The sequence below is a fragment of the Ananas comosus genome, linkage group 18 (assembly GCF_001540865.1).
Source record: "Ananas comosus cultivar F153 linkage group 18, ASM154086v1, whole genome shotgun sequence".
In the NCBI taxonomy this organism is placed as follows: domain Eukaryota; kingdom Viridiplantae; phylum Streptophyta; class Magnoliopsida; order Poales; family Bromeliaceae; genus Ananas; species Ananas comosus.
Window position 1 is genome coordinate 8,741,467 of NC_033638.1, and position 19,667 is coordinate 8,761,133.

At 38.7% G+C, this 19,667-nt stretch overlaps 1 protein-coding gene across 1 annotated transcript; it reads right to left on the minus strand.

Moving 5' to 3' along the window:
• Positions 744–15,489, minus strand: LOC109724311 (phospholipid-transporting ATPase 1-like). The gene is made up of 8 exons (XM_020253092.1): positions 14,078–15,489; positions 13,357–13,939; positions 11,945–12,248; positions 2,630–3,317; positions 2,413–2,536; positions 2,108–2,327; positions 1,326–1,784; positions 744–1,230 (listed from the first exon to the last, which is right to left on the minus strand). Exons 1-8 carry the CDS (start codon positions 15,092–15,094, stop codon positions 1,011–1,013), a joined length of 3,615 nt encoding a protein of 1,204 aa, XP_020108681.1. The 5' UTR covers positions 15,095–15,489; the 3' UTR covers positions 744–1,010.

Below are 19,667 nucleotides of genomic sequence, written 5' to 3' on the forward strand. Positions count from 1 at the left end.
AATAATAAAAAGATGGTCACATTCACACTTGTTGACCATTATCAATTAATTGCCCCCTAAAGATCCACATGATCCATTAAAAAAAGTTGCATTATCAGGGTTTGGAATCATTGGTTGATTTTAATCTAAGTTGTCAAAATGGACCAATTTGTAGTTTAAAAGCTAAAACAGTTCATGAGGTAAATGTGTAGGCATTTTATTTGAAACGTGAGGATTGAATTGCAGAAGAGAAAAAAAAAAAACTACAGCAATTGGAGAGAATATTGTACTTTGGTGGAACAAAAGGTATTCTCAATGCAACTCCCTTCAACAGATCATTAAATACCTTAGGGGAGGTTTGATTTCATGTAAAACAATGAAAACTAATTTTCGGAGTAAAAAAAAAGCACTTTTTAGTGTTAGGTAGTTATACCTGATTGATTTGTAAGAAAAGAAAATTATGGATGGAAATTATTTTATATATTTTTCGTTATGTATATAATATACTATATAAATAATTATCATATACATAAATTATTATTATAATTTATATTTGTAGAATAAATATATGCAAAATTATATTATACAATTAGTATGTAATATAATATATATCAGTTATATTTAATTTTATATAACAATATATATTTAGATCCGAAGTTCTCATTTTCCAAAAAAGTTATATGAAAAAATGTTCTCGGCATGAGAGTAGCTTTTCTGCCTACTTATAGAGAGATCCAAATACACCCTTAACAAAAGAAAAAAAATAAAAAATTTCGTCGCATAACATCACTTTGCAATTAAAATTAACAAAATTTCGTCGTATGAACACACCCATCTCATGTGACTACAAATCTATCCATTTGGATAGTGGTAACAAAGCTTGCAAGCGGCGAGAAACCGGACTCGAAGCCGAAAGAATAGACAAATATACACACGTATGGCAAAAATTACATATATGAAAAAAGAACAAAAAAAAAAAAAACTTAAAAGAATAAAAGAAAAAAGAAGAATTCACTGTATAAGATCCTAATCTAGGGCTGTTGTTGCTGCATCAATGTTCTCAATGGAATTTCCGAGCGATTGGCGCCGTCTGAATTGTGAAACTTCTCAAGTTCTCTTGCGATCTGAATGTCACTGGGCATGAAGTGCTCAGTGACAGCCTTTGCGGCGAAATGAGGAATCATTCCGACTACGATGATGGCGAGTAAGCATAGCCAAAATGAGCCAGTGCCCAGTACATGATATATTGCCCTGAAGTATATAAGAATTTATCAGCAAATTAGTTCGAGCTATTTCAAAAAGAAAGTTCCTACTCCATGATCATCATGTGAGGTACAAGGACTTACCAGAAACCAGGTAGAATCACTAAGGAGTCGATGACCATGACGCAAATGACGGTCGCGACAATACTGCCCCAAATTGATGCGTGAGTTATCCAATTCCACCGTATAACGTCCAAGGCCAAGTGAATGTTAACCAAAATGACCACGGCGAGTATCCATAGGTCACCTAGGCTCGACCCATCTATCTCGCTGTGCCGGTACGCAAGGAAGGGGATAAAATATATAGCTAGGCTTTGCCAAACAGTATCCATCATAATGAGGATAAACAATTTAAGGTTGTATTTCTCCTCCCTTTGCCCGGATCCGTATAGTTGGGGGTACTTTAACAATGTCCTCCTGCTAAGATCCTTGTCGAGAATCCCGACAACAATGGTCGGGACAGCGGTGTAGATCACGGAGTATAACACGCTGCTCCATTCGGTGATTGCGGTTGTCAAGGTGAAAGCCGTGTAGAGTACATACCTGAAACGGCAACAGAGTTCTCGTTAGGCAATTAAATGCGTCTTTTAATGCTTAAAGAGAAAAGCTGCAGCATAGAGCTCTGGCTAAAGAGTAAAACCATAATCCTTCTCTAAGTTACCAGTGCTTAGCCAATTCGCAACTTGAAGAACAAAGAACAACATCATATACAAGTACACAGTAGATGACTTGTAGTTTCAAGGAAAGGTTTTAGCACAAGAAAACAAGAGAGACGAAAAAATTAACAGAATAACTAGCGCGTTCATTAATCTGAGTGTCAAAAATTGATTGTACAATCAATGTAAAGAACTAGAGAGAATTCTTACCAGAAGAGCACAAAGACGAACACGGCGTTTCTGTAAAAGTTATATAAGATCATGTAGGCCATCCTTTGGTAATTCCAATGACCGTGGACCAACAAAAGGGGAACTAAGAATCTGAACTGCCCCATAGCAAAATCCGAGGCCATAACCGCTTGTCGCCCTTCCTGGCCACTGATGCCAATCCCAACATCAGCCATTTGAATCATCGAAACATCATTCGCACCTGAACGGCACATGTTCAAAAGTCCTAATTAGCTTAAAATAAGTTAATTTCGCAACAGCAAAGAGGATAAGATTAAAAACCGTACCATCTCCGATAGCAAGTGTCATATCATCTGTCCGGTTCTTTATAAGTGCAACTATCCCAGCCTTCTGGAGTGGAGCCACACGACAACATAGAACGACATCACACATTGTCGCTACTTTAAACAGCTGCACATAAAGCCAAAGAGAGCATGGTAAGAAACAACTCTAAAGCACAAGTTAACTAGAATTTTTCAAGTCATTCTTAGAAAATTGCTGTACCTCTTCTTCTAAGTCAGTCTCGAGAATATACACGAGGCTGTTACCATCGATGATCAAAGCAAGAGCGACCCTATCATTAGGCGCAGAAGGAGATATCGTCCGGAGCTTGCTACACATGGCAATTGCTTCTTCTAAGCTTTTTCTACAGGACTCCCTCGAGTAGCTGTTTATTACGATTTGGGTCATCTCGCCAGTTAAGAGCCTGCAAGAATAGCCTATGGAAATGGCAGTTTCTTGCTTGTCTCCTGTTAAAACCCACACCTTAATTCCGGCTTGCCTCAGAGATTCGATAGCTTCGGGTACCCCTTGTTGTAGCCTATCTTCAATTCCCGAGGCACCTAATATCTCGAGATTGGTCTCTATACTAGCCGCTACTGCTTTTAATAAGCCTCCTCTGCCAACTAATGCTGTACTAGCTCTTTCATAGGCCAATTGCCACTCCTCAAAGTCTTTCTGATTCAGTTCCCGCACGCCCACAACCAATGTGCGAAGACCCAGCGATGAGTAATTATGGAGATGGGTCTTGGTAGCGTGGATTACATCTGAACTTATGGATCTGTTGATGACTCCAAACATCGAACTATCCGCACCTTTTACGAATAGCTTCACTGTCTTATCAGGACAGCCAATTATGACGGACATTCTCTTGCGGTCGCTGTCAAATTCGTGAAGACCCAATACATCGAATCTGCATATCTCAAAACAGGATATAAGTAAGAAGAGACAATCTTATGCAGTTTATACTTACATAGAGGTGGAGATTGAAATAGAAGCAAGTTAATAAACCAACAAAAGCAAATGAAGCTTAAGAACCATCATTGGTATGACATACACCATTGAGTTATCAACAACTAACATAGCAATGTAAAAGCAAAACAAGCTAGAAAAACATCGCTGGTGTGATACTATAGATAAAGTTCGTTATATCACAACATTTGAAAGCATTGTTACGCTTCTACAAGCTATTTACTTTATCATTTTCTATAACAATACACTGCTGCAGCCACAAGCTATGACCGATTCTAAAGCAAATAAAATATCAATATTCTAACACAAACAAGTTCTTAAGTCTTGAAGTGACATTTCCTACCACCTAATCCGCCGTTAAAATCATGATACACGCTAAGTACGATCATATATAGTAGCCAACAGAGACTAAAGGAATAAGTAAATAATCATTTGAGTGCCCAATATCAGCCAAAGAATATTATTGTACCTTTGTCTATTCCCGAGAACATCAATAACTATGTGCCCAGAGGTTCGCTCAACAAGCACAAAGCCATAAGCCGCGGCAGCGTAAACGAGTGCTTGCTCATCGGGGGACTCACCCTGATAATCAATTAACCTTCTACTCGGGTCCGAAGTCTCTATAACTATTGGCACAATCGTGTTGCAAGCTGCAAGAGCGAGGAAAAAATCACGAGCATTCTTTCCTTCCTTAGTCTCCCCGTCATTTCTCAATAACCTCACAAGCTCGGGATCAGTTCTAACGGAAATCTTCGGTACCCAAATCTCGTCTCGAACTGTTAAGGTAAAGAAACAGTAGGAAAACGCTAAACACTCTTTACGAAATAAAAAATCTGACGCTAAAGCTCATTTTAACAAGGAAACGCGTAAAATTATCCTACCTCTAATGGATTGGGAAGCCGTATCGCCCACTAAAGGACCTCTCCTGCCTCTGTAATCAACTCCTCGAATGCTGGTACACTGGAACTCCATCTTATTCTCTGTCAAAGTCCCAGTTTTATCCGAAAACACGTACTTAATCTGCCCCAAATCCTCATTTATATTTAGCGCCCTACACTGGAACCTCGAATTTGAATTCTCATCGTACAAATTCGTGTCCCTAATCATAAAATAGGCCTGCCCGAGCCGAACCAACTCCATAGAAATATAGAGCGAGATTGGGATCATGATCTGGAACACGATCACCGCCATAAGGAATATGAAGAACACCTGCATCCCGAGTCCGTAGTAGTTATAATTCCTCTCATCACCGCCCGAGTAGTCTCTCTTCCTGAAGAACTGCATCAGCTCTAATTCGCCGTTGTGAGTCCCCAGCCAAACCCCGGATAGAATGCACACTATTGAACACATCGCGATCAGAATTAACGATAGGAGAATCGTCTCCCGATTCATATGGTTCTCCAGTCGGCTCTTCTTCGAGGGCGCGCCTGAGCTGTTGAGCATGACTTTGGTCTCGCTCCCTGCATAGACCACCACGCCGACGGCCCATGCGGTGTTCTTGAGTTCGCAGCCACGGAGGACAATGTTGGACGGGCCGAGCGAGACGCGCCGGCTGTCGATCTCCAAATTGGCATTGAAGCCGTAGATATTCCGATTGGGGCGCTCGCACCGGATGACGCCGGAGATTCTGCCAGGATCAGCGGCCCAGGAGAGGGTCTCTTGCTTGGCATAGCGGGTCTTGAGATTGGATTCGCCGTCGAGGTTCATGGTTTGGACGTAGGCGACGCCGGTGGGGTCGGAGGTGGAGAGGAGGGCAATGTCTGCCGGGAGGGTCTCGTTGGCGACGACGCGAACGACATCACCGACGCGGAGGTCCTTCCAGAGCGTGGGGAGGAACTCGGCATTGGAGGGGGAGGGGAAGAGGGCGTGGGCGGTGCGATTGTTCTCGAAGCGATCGGAGCGGTGGCGGCGGAGGTCCTCGTAGGCGTCCTTGAGGGCGGTGACGAGGAGGACGAAGGAGAGGGGGAGGAGGGAGGCGCCGCGGCCGAAGACGGCGAGCTGGGGGAGCTGGTTGAGGACGGCGATGACGAGGAAGTAGACGTAGGCGACGCGGTGGAACTGCTCGAACAGGTTGCGGGGGAGGAAGGAGAGCACCGAGTACTTGCCGGTGCGCACGGCGTTGCCCGCGGGGCCGACGCCGAGGCCCAGGCGCGCCGCGGCCTCGGCGGTGCCGGGCGCGTCGCCGACGACGACGAGGCGCGCGTCCTCGTCGGGGAGGTCGCGCTGGGACACGCCCAGGGCAGAGGGGGAGGAGGCGGAGTGGGAGGAGTCGGGGGCGAAGGAGATGCGGTCATGGGAGGGGCGGCGGCGGGAGGAGGGGACGTGGCCGGAGATGGGCGGCGGCGGAGATGGATCGGAGAAGAGGCCGAGGTTGGCGGCCATAGCGAAACAGGGGACTAGAGAGGGATCGGGGACATGGGTTACGATGTCCCAAGGGATCAAACCCAAAACTCGATTTTGAGAGAGGAGAAGGTTACGAGGAGATCAAATCAACAAAGAATTAAGCCCAAAACTAGATTTTGAGAACGAGGCAAAACCCAAGATGGGATTTTTAGAGCAGGGGAGGGAGGAGAGAGAAGAGCAGTACCAGTTGAGAATAAATAAAAGTGGAAATGCGTTGGGGTGGGTTAATGAGGAGCTCTAATAAGATAAAGGGAAGAGCCAAGGTCAAATTTTTAGGGGGAGGAAGCAGAGGAAACAGGGGAAGAAGAAGAAGAAGAAGAGGAGGAGGAGGACTATGCTGAAGTCAAAGGAGGAGGCTTTAGAAGTTAGGAGTAGGAAACGGGCATAGGATTTGGAAGGGACTCGGTGGCGGTCGTTGGAGTTGAATGAGACGTAGTCACGTAGGAAAGAAATAGTTGAACATAGAGGAGGAGAGAGAGAGAGAGAGAGAGAGAGAGAGAGAGAGAATTTAATTTTAGCAGGAAGACATAAAGAAGAGTTGGTTAAAACCCTTTCAGTACTCACATTTTGGCAGGCAATAATTGCATGAGCAAGAAAAACGGGCCAATTATATTGTTGGAGATTTGTTCAAGGAATGGGTAAATCAGATTACCACCATGATCTTATCCTTATGGACCTTATCTTAGAACAACTAATTAATGAGTTCAACAGAGATAGAGAAGAGCATTAAAAAAAATAGAGAGAGAGAGAGAGAGAGAGAGAGAGAGAGAGAGAGAGAGAGAAAACGATGTGAGGAGGAGGGGGAGGGGGGGTTTGGATGGGTCTGAGCAGGTCCCTTTCTAGAAGGATCCTGCTGAATTAAAAGAGGACAGAGCTGTTTTAATGGAAGCACCAAAAAAAGGGTTTGTTTTGAGTCTTTATTTGTAAATTTGATAGTTTGGAGGTAGTAGATGGATTTGGCTTTTTACGTAGGTACTCACATGGTTTGTTTCCAATCCCAACCGGCCTACTTTTCTGGGAGAGATTTGGAAACTCCGAAAAGTAAAAATAATAATAATAATAATAATAATAATAATAATGATAATGAAATAATGGTACATTGACCGTTTAATCAGTTAAAAGAAGATCCTTGCTTCTTTTGGGTGGAGCTAGGATGGCTCACTGAGTCACTGCTCAATCGCGTGAACTAGTCATTGAACCTCACTTGTGAAAAAGTTGTGAAATCTAAGCCGGACGCGTAGTCGCGAGCTCTCGAGAAACAGCCTAAGTGCATGATAGAAATCGCGTGAACTCTACTAAAAACGATAGAAACAACGCGAGACCTCTGATAGTCCGATCAATTGTTAGTCAGCTTCTTGCTCTACCAAAAGCAGAAGCTAGGCCAATGCTATCGCGGTGCCTGTCACTGCTTGTGCGAACCAAATTAACCAACACTTGGTAATTTTGGTCGACTGAGAAGATGCACATTAAAATACACTACTAGATGTACTTAGTAGTATATACTAAGCACTACTTATGGTTATAAGCTTTGACCCTCATATACATATGGCAACGTAAGTCGTGACGTTATGCAAGCTCCTTTTATATTGTGACCTAATAATTATTTATATGTTGATTAACTAAGCTCTTATCCTTTAGTTATTAACAATGTTTGAATAATTTCCAGCTGTTTTTTTTTAATTTATTTCATCACTCATCACAAAGTTATAATCAATAACTCAAAGCAAGGGTTGTGACATTGACTAGAAGCCAACTTAGTCACACAAAGCAATATATCATATAATATATATTATTATTAAAATCTTAACGTAGAAAGAAGCACCTACATATTGAATGAATTCGTTTTCTTTTTTTTTTTTTTTTTTTTGCGAAGCCGTTGCTGCGACCACGCACCTCACTGGCAGAGGATAATTTTGAAAACAACAAGTACAGTAGTTTTTTTTTTTTTTTTTTTTGAGGGAAAGGTAGCACGCTACCCGTTTTACTCATTAGAAAGATGAACTAAGTTACAGGAGTGAGGCAGCCAGGTCCCGGTAAGGAAAAAAAAAAAAAAGGATAAAGTTGAGAGAGAGAGAGAGAGAGAGAAATAATTGGATAAAGTTGAGGTGATAAATATGTTCTATAATTTCTACTTAAAAGAGTTGGTATAACAGTGATGGTGACATGCCTCATTCCACCAATTACATGATGATTGTGTGATGCTTAAAGAAGAATATGTTCTCCCATGAAATCCAACACGTAGGGTTGTTACTAGAAGTAGAAAGTTTTGCATCCCTATCCAAATGAAAATCAAATTTTATGAGGCAAAAGTTCGATGTCAAGTTTTCTATCTAGTGTAGTTCATCTGCAAACCTAATTCTAAATTTTGTTCTGTATTTCCGTATACTTTTACCTACCATATTTACCTCATGTATGCGTCGAGTACAAAACCATTCAAACCCCACCATTTATACATGCATGATTCTACATATATATATATATGTTCTGTTGCAATTAGATATATATTAATTCTTTGATCTAAACCTATATTAGGGTTAATTTGGCCCATAAAACAAGTTATTCCTTGATGTAGAACCAATTTGACCAGGTTGGGTTGGGACAAAACTTGTTGACACACTACTGGAGCCGAGTTTCTCCTTTCTCTACGTTTCTTCGCAGTTCTCAATCAACTAAATTCAACACGTTTTTAGTACCTATTTAAGCCCATTAATGTTTCCATCTGTTTTCATTTTCTTGTCTTTCTCTCTCCCTTTCACACCCTATAAACTAATATCCAACACAATATTCCATAATTCGTTAGGGTTTTTAATTTAAAGAGAAAAAAAAAATCCCTAACTGTACCGAATGGGTCTATTTTTGACTTAATTTTCCAATTGACTAAGTCCGATGCGCCCCACACTTCTGATCTGGCCAATTTTGAAACCTAACTAATTAGGGTTAGGTGGTCTCCAAGAAACTTTTAGATCGATCTCGGCCGTCCAATTGACGGAGTCCGAACGAACACACCCTTGTTTTAGACAATTTGGGTCGAAACCGTATCGATTGAGCCGGCTTATTTAAGTCAACCTGGGTTCCACTTTCCAAAATATGTCCTTAATCACTCATCTTTGTTTAAAAGAATGTGGGCAATATATTTATTATTTATTATTGCGTATACAAATTTTAATCGTGTTGTTGATTTTTAAAAATAAATTAAAATTTCTTTAAAGAGAAAGAGAGTCTCATTTGACTTGTACACATTTGCATGGTTTTATACTTGTGAGAAATATACTAGCCAAGATGAGGACGGTTCATGTCCAATCTAAAAGCTCGTCGCAAAATCGTTTACCCTAAACTTAATTACTTATGTCAGATCACCAAACTATCTTAACTTAGATGATCGTAGCTAATGTCTAAACAATAAATACAAAAATAATAAAAATTTTAAGTTAAACAGACCAAAACTATTTAATCCTATTTCAATTGAATTGACTCTAGATTCTTTGCGTCTGGTTCGGATATACGTAAGAATTTCTTATTTCATAAATATGTACAAGTTGATGTAACAGGAACTAGACTAATTTTGCGCTTGGAGAAAAATTAGATTATTCCTGAGAATAAAGTAAATGGTGTTTTGATGGTTAGATTGGAACATGGGGAATAAGAATTATAATTTTAAATTAAAAATATTTTATTTAATTAATTAACATCAAAATATTAATTAAAAGTAATTCAATAAATTAATAAATTTATTAGCTATGAATATAATATTAAATTAATAAATATAAATATAAGTTAATTAATTAGTTAATTAATACATTAATTAATTAGTTAATTATAAAATAACTTAACTTTTTAATTAGTTAGTAATTATTTTAGTTAGATAATTAGTTAAAAATTGAATAGATTAGTCAAAATATTAATGGTTGATCAATATTATTGAATAAATTGATTAAAATATTAATTTTTAATTAGTTAATTAATTATAAATAATAAATAATTAAGTATTTTACTATTTAAGTAATAGGTAATGACTTAAATATATTAATTTAATTAATTAATAATTTAATATCATAATTAAAATTAGATTAGACTTTACTTAATCTTGTTCCTACTCGGAAACAAACTTGTTCCAAGGGAGAGGGTGGAACTTCCAACATTACACCGGATTATACCAGTTTATTCCAGAGGTTAGGAGAACTACTGTTCTGGGGAGAAAAAAATAGTATTTGAGAACAAAGGGAGAAATAAGGGCTTATTCCTCACCTTATTCCAAACCAAACACTACCTTATTGTTTCTAAATTTGCTCACGTCGCTATATGTATAAAATTACTTTTCTCAAGATTCTATATACCTATCTAATTTTAAAATATATAAGTATATAATATAATCACTCCTAGTATCAAATTGTATCTCATAATCACAACAGTTGAAATCAAAAGGCCTTAAAATTATCTAAATTATAATCAATTGAGGTGGATTATGTGTTTATACACACCAACCTAGAAGAAGAGTCTTTGAGCACCAATCAAATGAAGCATCATCATGTTAATTAATTGTTCCATTAATTTGTTCCTTCTTTGTGGGGAACATGCTACTTTAATGGTTATTTTGGAGGTCATATATAGTTGTTTAATTTAGATTTTGAAGATGATGTATGAAAATAGATAATTATCAAAAGTAGTTGTAAAAGGATCTCAACTAAACCTCAATCATGGCTCCATGATCTCACCTCACAACACTTTCTTATTGCCTTTTCAATAATTTTTATCTTCTACTTGTCGATTAGTTTAAAGTTTATTGTGGATAAGCCATGTGGCATTACTGTTATGCTGTGTGTTTTGCTCACAAAAGTATGATAGTAACAATCAACGCAGAGAACTTTATTAAAAGGAGTACAAAACTTTATATATGATTTGATTCTTTCCTTCCTGCTTAAGTTTTTGGTAATGCTATCAATGCCTAAGAATGTAGGCAAACATAATCAATATGTGAGCTTCAATTAATTACATATGAAGTAATGAAACATCACATCTAGGTGCGTTTGGTTCGCACTATGAAAGATTACTAGGAATAGAAAGATATCCGGAAATCTTATTCCTATTCATCCTATTACTAAAAATATGGCATTCCTGTATTTGGTTAGCACGGTCATATTATTTAGTCATTTATTTAAGATTATAAAAAATATATAATTAATTTATTCATTTTTTTAATTAATTTCAGATAATGCTACCAAAAATTTCAACATCTTTTAGAAAAAAGGGAGAGAGAACATAATTAAAGAAATAGGGAGAGAAATAGAGTCGAAATTAGAGAGAGTGAGAGAGTTGAGATTTTAGAAAATGAGAGGAGAGAGAGCTAAGTTTAGAGAGAGAAAAAGAGTTAAGTTTAGAGAGAAAATGATAAGTTTAGAGAGAGATAAAGGTTAGAGTGTAAAGAAAAATAATACCAATTAGCCGGCGGGTAGGAATAAAGAAAAAGATTAGATATATTATGATTATCTCAATTCATTAATATGAGGATACCCACCCTTCCTCAAGAGAATGAGATTAGTACTTTGGGATGAATCTCATTCCTAAGCAAATCTAATATTACCAATTAGATTACTTAAAACGTTTAGCCAAATACCGTCATTTTTTTTTATTTCTATTGGATTACTAGGAATATTAAAAGGATAGCGTGAACCAAACGCACCCCTAAATAAATATGACTCATTAACTATATTTGGAAGATGTGTTAGAGTTGGAAAGTTCTTGTTAAATTTATTTCTGGACCGTATTACTACTCATCGATTTTGATTTATTTCATAACAAGAGAATCAATTATTCAGTTCAGACCTATTTTTTACTTAATCAGGCAAATCAACTGAGTATGCATCCTTAATTAAGAACTTACCTAGATTCCTATGAAGGATTCCTAAATTCTCAAAAATGGCTCAACTGATATCGTAGAGAACGAAATCTTTTATTAGCTCGTGATCATTCTCTGAAACCTCTAGAATCAAGAAGAAATGAACTAAACCAATCGGAACTAATTAATGTCAACCAAGCGTGGTTTCGGCTATTTATCCTCTTCTGCAATCAATTTCGCTCCAGCAACTACTACTCTAGACTCTAAAACAACTTCTCTTTATTGATTGATACTAATAAAAGTATTAAGAAAGATGGTATGTCAGGAAGTACCTTTGCCTCTCGCCGAAGATGTCGATGATGATGTGACCAGAAGTCCTTTCGATGAGCACGAATCCGTAAGCTGCTGCTGCGTAAACCAGCGCCTGCTCATCCGGTGACTCCCCCTGATAGTCGATGAGCTTGACCGACGGATCTGATGTGTCCACCTCGATCGGAACAATTGTGTTGCAAGTGGCCAGCGCAAGGAAGAAGTCACAGGCCCGACGGGCTTTGTATCCAGTCCCTGCTCTTAGTAGATTCCGAAGCTCTGGATCGGTCGCGACAGTCATTTTTGGTCTCAGAATCTTGTCATTCACTGTTAAAGATGCATAAACTAAGTAGTGAGAAATCACACTGCAAGATGAAAATTGATAGTTTGAATGCTTCGAATTGTTCCTTTTTTTATTTTGAGTACTAGGGATGTTATTTATTTTCACTATTAGAACAACATTTTTTTTCTTTAAAATGAGACATGAATCATTTGTGGTAATGAACCGTGGCAATCAGTTAAATATGACCCAAAATTGGATGACTTTTCCCGCTGAAAAAGCACAAAAATTAAAATAGATTTCTAATCTCGTTTGGATCCTAATGTGGTAAAATCATTCCATCTTTTTAAATTTGAAATAACAATTAATCAGCTATCCTAAAGTTTCATAAGTAGGTTTCAGAGGTAGTACATGATTAGATTATGATCCGAAATTTGATTAGTCCCAATATTTGTGCCATTGCTTCCAGAATCATATGAATCTTGAAAAACAAAACAAAAAAAAGATACTGGTAGCAAAGAAAAAGGGAGCCAAACGAAAATTTCCCTCTGTTTCTTGGGAGAAAAAAAAAAAACTAATCTCTGTTAGAATCAAGACCTAGATGCAATGCAGTTATCAAAACTATAGCAGAGTTTTTGCCTATCTGACAAATTTTCTTCAGATCGCGAACTAGTTCTAAGCCCGATCACCTTCGTGAAATTGTGGTTTCGACCATTCCCATAATCCCTATTTTATAATTCAATGGATCGAATCTCCATCTCTGAGTATGCCGTGCTCAAAATCTGAATTACTGCCGAGAATCTTGCGAGATGCATGTAGCATTAGTCTGATTCTTCAATGCACATTTAAGCCTCTATAATTTTATACTCAAATAGTCGCAATCATGACGATGATTGTGATGATTTACCTTTTTTTGTTAACCAAACACTCTTATAATCCTAGTTTGCGTATAAATACCTTATAACCCTATTTAATTGCTAGAAATTCATTTAGCTTTTAAAATTTTTTGTAGTCAATCTCTAGACTAGTGTCTCGCAACTGGTGTCTAAGGTTATACGCGTAGCATTACACAATACACAGCAGAATAATTTATAAGCACTACTTAACTGAAACGATTAAGCAAACTCAAATAAACTAAAAACAATTAAAACTCACCTATCTCAGAGGGCCCGTTATAAGCCGCACCACCATATTCATCACTGCCGCCGCCGCCGCCGCCGCTACTGTAATCCACCCCCTGGACACTGGCGCACCGGAACTCCATCTTATTCTCCGTCAGCGTCCCGGTCTTATCGGAGAACACGTACTTGATCTGCCCCAAATCCTCGTTTATGTTCAGGGCCCTGCACTGCAACCTGGAATTGGTGCTCTCGTCGAACATGTCCTTGTCCTGTATCATGAAGTACGCTTGCCCCACCCGCACCAGCTCCATGGAGATGTAGAGCGCGATGGGGATAAGCACCTGGAACTGTATCACCGCGCTCATGAACGTGAACGCGATTTCCCACCCTATCCCGTACCACTCGTAGTTGTCCGGCTCCCGGCCGGAGAAGTCGCGCTTCCGGTAGAACGGCATGTCGTCGAGCTCGTCGCGGTGGGTGTGCAGCCACGCGCCCGCGAGGGCGGAGACGATCGTGCAGAGCGCGGCGAGGGCGACGGCGAGGAGGATCGTCTCCCGGTTCATGTGCGCCTCCAGCCGGCTCCGCTTGGACGGCGCTCCGGAGCTGTTCAGCATCACCTGCAGAACAAGCACCGATCACCAACCACTCTATAAGCTTAAGCTGCCCGACGGAAAACAATAGTACAGTAACATTGGTTTCACTGTACTGTACTGTAGGTCCATAACATTTATTAACACGCGCGTATGTATGCATACCTTGGTGTCTTTTCCGGTGTAGACGGCGACGCCGAGGGCCCAGGCGGTGTTCTTGAGCTCGCAGCCGCGGAGGATGATGTTGGAGGGGCCGAGGGAGACCTTCTTGCCGCCGAGGTCGAGGTTGGCGTGGAAGCCGTAGATGTTGCGGTTGGGCCGCTCGCACCGGATGGTCCCGGCCATCGCGTGCGGCGCCACCGCCTGCGTCTCCTGCCTCGCGTACCGCGTCTTCAGGTTCGACTCCCCGTCCAGGTTGATCGTCTGCACGTAGGCCACCCCCGTCGGGTCGCTCGTCGACAGCACCACCATGTCGCACGGCAGCGTCTCGTTCGCCGCCACGCGCACCAGCTCCCCCACCTGAACCTCCCTCCAGGGCTTGGGCGCGAATTCGCCGTCGGAGAAGACGTGAGCGATGCGGGCGTTCTCGGCCCTGTCGGAGCGGTGGCGGCGCCAATCCTCGTAGGCGTCCTTGACGGCGGTGACGCCGAGCACGAAGGCGAGCGGGAGGACGGAGGCGACGGGGGAGAAGACGCCGAGCTGGGGGACTTGGTTGAGGCCCGCGAGGATGAGGAAGTAGACGTAGGCGACGCGGTGGAACTGCTCGAACAGGTTGCGAGGGAGGAAGCTCAGCACCGAGTACTTCGCCGTCCGGATCGAGTTGTCCGGGAACCGGACCGGCTGGTTCGTCCGCGCCGGGTCGTTGATGTACACGAACCGGGCCTCCTCGTCCGCCAGCTCCCGCTGCGACCCGGCCCGCTCCGAACCGGACCGCTTGGTCGGGGCCCGGCCGACGTGCCTCGACCCGGGCCGGTCTAAAATGGAGCCCGACCGGAGCTCTCCTAGCGGGTCGGGCGCGGTCTTATCGGAGCTCCGGGAGCGGGAGGACCCGGTTCTCCTGGAGTACGATTGGCTGAGAGGGGAGGGAATCGGGTCGGGCAGTTTGGGGCCTTGGGGGTCCGGTGGATCCTTCGGCGACAGCAGCGGCGGCGACGGGGCTAGCAAAGGCCGGTGCGTGGCCATGATCCGGTTGAGCTAATTAATTAGAAGGGAAATTTTAGCTGGTTTGGTTAGTTAGTTAAGAGCGTGACAAATTGAAGCATGCCAAGCAATAATAAAGGAATTGATCAAAAAAAAAAGGGGGATGGAAGTAAAAAACTATAGAAGCTAATTTGGATGGTGTTTGTATATGTTTGAGAGAGAGAGAGAGAGAGAGAGAGAGAGAGAGTTCTTGTAAAAGGAGATTGCGGTGGAGGAAGGATGTAATGTGGAAGGGGAGAAAAGTCATAAGAGAGAGAGGAGAGAGTAGAGATTAGAAGAAGACGTTCAAAAAAGTCATCTAAGGGGTTTCTTCTAGAAAGTGCGATCTCTAACCAGTAAGGAGATGGGGGAAGGGCATTGGGAATTTTGAATGAACTGGGTTTTTCTTGGTCGAGCAATGGACGATTCTTCATGTGCATTAATTGGGGGATTTTTGGCAGTTACTAATTAATTTAGTTTTTTATATTTAATTCGCATGCATATACGTCTAGTACTTTTCTTCAAAAGTAACCCAATTATTAAAAAATAATTTCTTTTTATCATTTGGAGTGAAATTTTGAGGAAAATAAAGAACTGAAACAGGAGTTTTTTATCATCTTCAAAGGTAAATAAAAAAAATAATTTACAAGGTCTTAAGCTCGAATCTTCGTATGTGCTTTTTTAATAAATTGAGAAACAAGCTGTTTTGAGAACTATTTACCTATCTAGCTTCTTTACAAAAAAATATTCCCTATCTAGTCTCCTTTTGAAAAATATTTCCCATCTAGCCTCATCTTCAAAGATTAGAGAAAAAAAGAGAAATTAATTCCTTTAATATATATTAAGGGGTTAAGTGGAGGAGATTATCTTTTTCTCTCTCCTCTTCCATTAATTTTTATATCAAAATAATCTTGATCCCATTCGGCCTATAAATTTTATGTTTTAATGTATTAAAACCTAAAGTACGAGAAATCCAAATAGTTTTGGATCAGGACCATTATAATCAACTCCTTCCGAACCATGCATAATATTTCCATCAAAATATAAAAAGATTGGAATTGGTTGATGCGCTATATAAAAATTTTCTATTTTAAAATAAATCGATATGAGATAAATTATACGCAAAAATTAGAGAGTGAGAAGGGATCTCGGGAAATAGGAGAGGAGAGAGAAAAAGATAATCTCCCCCACTTAACCCCTTAATATATATTAAAAGTATTAATTTTTCTTTTTTTTTCTAATCTTTGAAAATGAGGCTAGATGGGAAATATTTTTCAAAAGAAGGCTAGATAGGGAATATTTTTTTGTAAAAAGGCTAGGTAGGTAAATAGTTCCTGTTTTGAAATAATTAGCACACGAGCAAACTCTTAAAAAAACACTTTATTTATTTTTTTCTTCTTTTTTTTAAAAAACACTTTATTTATTATTCTTAGAACTTGCGTTCACAATTGGGAACTAATGCTTAAATCATGTCCTTGGTCACCAACAAACTTATTCCATGATAGAGTGGGGTTACCCAAACACACACACACACATGACACGTCCCATTTCTTCTCATAAATTTTCAAAATAACACGGCAACAAGTGTTTCTTCGTGGGCTTCTAGACGGTCAACGTAGTCAATTTTGACAAACTAACAAATAATAAACTTTTTTAAACAAAGCTAAATGAAATAAACAATATATGGTGACTTTCCCTTGCCTTTCCAAATAATTTGCTTCACAGGTTTAGGGGGGAAAAAAGGTCTCCTTTAGATCATTCTAGGGTCTTTGAATTTGAACTAGCTAGGTTCAATTAAAAGTATTCACAGAAAAATCCCGAATTAATAAAGTCTATTTATATTTTCTTAGAAATTTTATAGTTTTTGAACCAATCATTTATTTTTATAGTTTATGTTTGAACGCAAGACGCAAATATGAGTCTAGATCTTTCTACTCTTATATTATATAACTAAGAACGATATCTTTAATTATTTAATATAAATTTTTATCATATTTAACGTATTTATTTGGTGGTGGTAAAGTTAGCTCCCTAAATAATAAAACCTACTTTAAAAACTAATCTTTATGATTATTAATCTAATAATTGTACCATGCCAGATCCTCAACCTATAAAAAATAGGACAAGGAGTTGTACGCATGGTGAGGGGGAATTACAGGTGGTAATACTTGTTGTACAATTAAACAGAGCAGTTAAATATCCACATCAAAGTATTCCTACAGTTGATCTTATCGATAATAAGTTCAGAATGGATAAGAATCATAATACACGACGATCGATTCTGTTAAACATTTGATTTTAACTAATGATTACAGCTTCACTTTGAAATAAAGTTCGATTTCATACATCTAAATAGAAATGAAAATATAATATTTTCTGATCAATCGGCACGATAAATTATTATTCTGATTTTCATTCCAATCATTTTTTTTCTTCCCCCCTAATAATGCGTTTATTGTCTTTATTCAAATGCGATTGATGCATTGTGGAATATTTTGACACAGATTAGTTGTGCTTATCCAGAATATTTTTGGTCAAAATAGGGCCTGGAATTGAATAAAGATTGGCATTAAATGTTATTTTGCTTAGAACAGCCAAAAAGATGGAGGTTATTACAATCCCCAACTAGTAATTGAGTAATTAGTTTTAACAAAGTAATCATTCTTGTAGATGCATTGCTTTTGTCGTTTGAGGTGCTACAAACAAGGCGAGTAATTAAACATATTAGATTAAAATTTTAAAAACACACCCACACACATGGCCCCTCAACTATTGGTCAAATATAGTGTGTTTCTTTTGGTTGTCCACTTTATTTTTTATATTTATATTTATATTTTTTTAGCTCGGAGTGTGTGTTCGAACTTTTATCTCCTCCCTACATAATTTTTCTATAATGAGTTTACCATCAAGGTTAAACATAACTATGATACTTAACGAGCAATGCTATTTGTATATTTTAAAATAGAATATATATCTTATACTTTTTTTCATTCAAGAACTATCTTGTTATATTAACCTTTTTTTTTTTATTAAAATTATTTAGATTTTTGTGAATCCTAAGATTGGAAGGGTGTTACATCAACTTTTTGTCATTTAAATAAAAGTTAAATGACTAAAATGCGAAAATGGTTTTAATTTCTCCTGATAAATTATGTTCAATTAGTGGAAATATTCAAACAAGAAGTGACAGTAACAGGTGCGTTCAATTTGCGAAATTGTAAATCGGCCCAATTCCCTTTGTAAGTTTGTTTTAAATTTAGGTTGGGCTTTACTTGGGGTTTGTATTTTTATTAGGTCCTTAATGGGCTGAGTAATGAGGACCTTTTAGATTATATTCATTTTAATACTTGATCGCAAAAAATTAACTCTGATTAGTGAATAAGATAAACTAATCTTTTTACACCTCTTATATTATTTGTGATGGTATAAAAAAAAAAAGATTACCGTTGAGAATTTTTCAAAAAAACATTTCTATATAATTATAACAGTTGGGGCTTTTGAAGTGATATATTTGTGATGGCAATAGTATCGTTTCACTTATTTTCTGTTAAAAAATTAACAATACTCTAATGGTAACAAATCAAAGGGGCAAATATAAATATCATTGAATTTTTGCATGGATAAATATAAAAAGTTGAACTTTGTAAGGATATATTTGTTATTTGATATGTTTATATAGAGATGTATAAAATTAACCCTTAAAAAATTACTTTAAAAAGTTCCTAGATTCTTTTTTTTTTTTTTTTTCCAATTACCAATTACTGCACTTTGAAAGCAGGGGCAATCACTAGTATAAAACGGCCTCGATGGCCCATGGGCTGGCCCACAGTTACAGGCCGAAAACAGCCGGCCTATGTTTATAATAACTATTTTTTAACTATCAAAATTGGTCCCACGGTTAAATTATTAAAACATATGTAGAAGAGTTTGCTATACAAAAAGATCGATCTAATAAAAAATAGTAAAACATATGTAGAAGAGATTGCTGTACAAAAGGGTCGATCTAATATAAAATAGTTAAATTTTAGTTTGAACACTTCCATTTGCATGCATATATGTACATGCCAGGTGTAGCGCATCACACAATAAAAATTGTCTTAACAGAGATAAATCCAAACACTCGAAGATAAGAAAAGCGTAAGTGGGTAATCAAAAGAGACAAATACCAAATTGACAAATAGTTGAGGTTCGTGTGATTTATTACTCTAATTAATTACTCCCAACCTTGTTTATAGCACCTCAACGACAAATCCTATGCATCTACTATTACGATGACTTTGGCTAATGAATTAAGCTAACCAATCAATTACTAGTTGAGAAATGTAATAGCTTCTATTTGGCTGTTCTAAGCAAGATAACATAACGAAGGCCAATTGATTTTGTTCCCCTTCTTTATATAATTCCGTGTCTTTGTTATGTCTAGAGATATATATGATATGAATTGATCCATCAATCTTCAATTGCATTTCGAGCCGCTTCAGTTTCTCACATCACATCCAGAGAAATATCAGAGAGGGATTGCGCGCGCGTGCGCGCGCGAGAGAGAGAGATAGAGAGAGAGAAAGAGAGAGAGAGC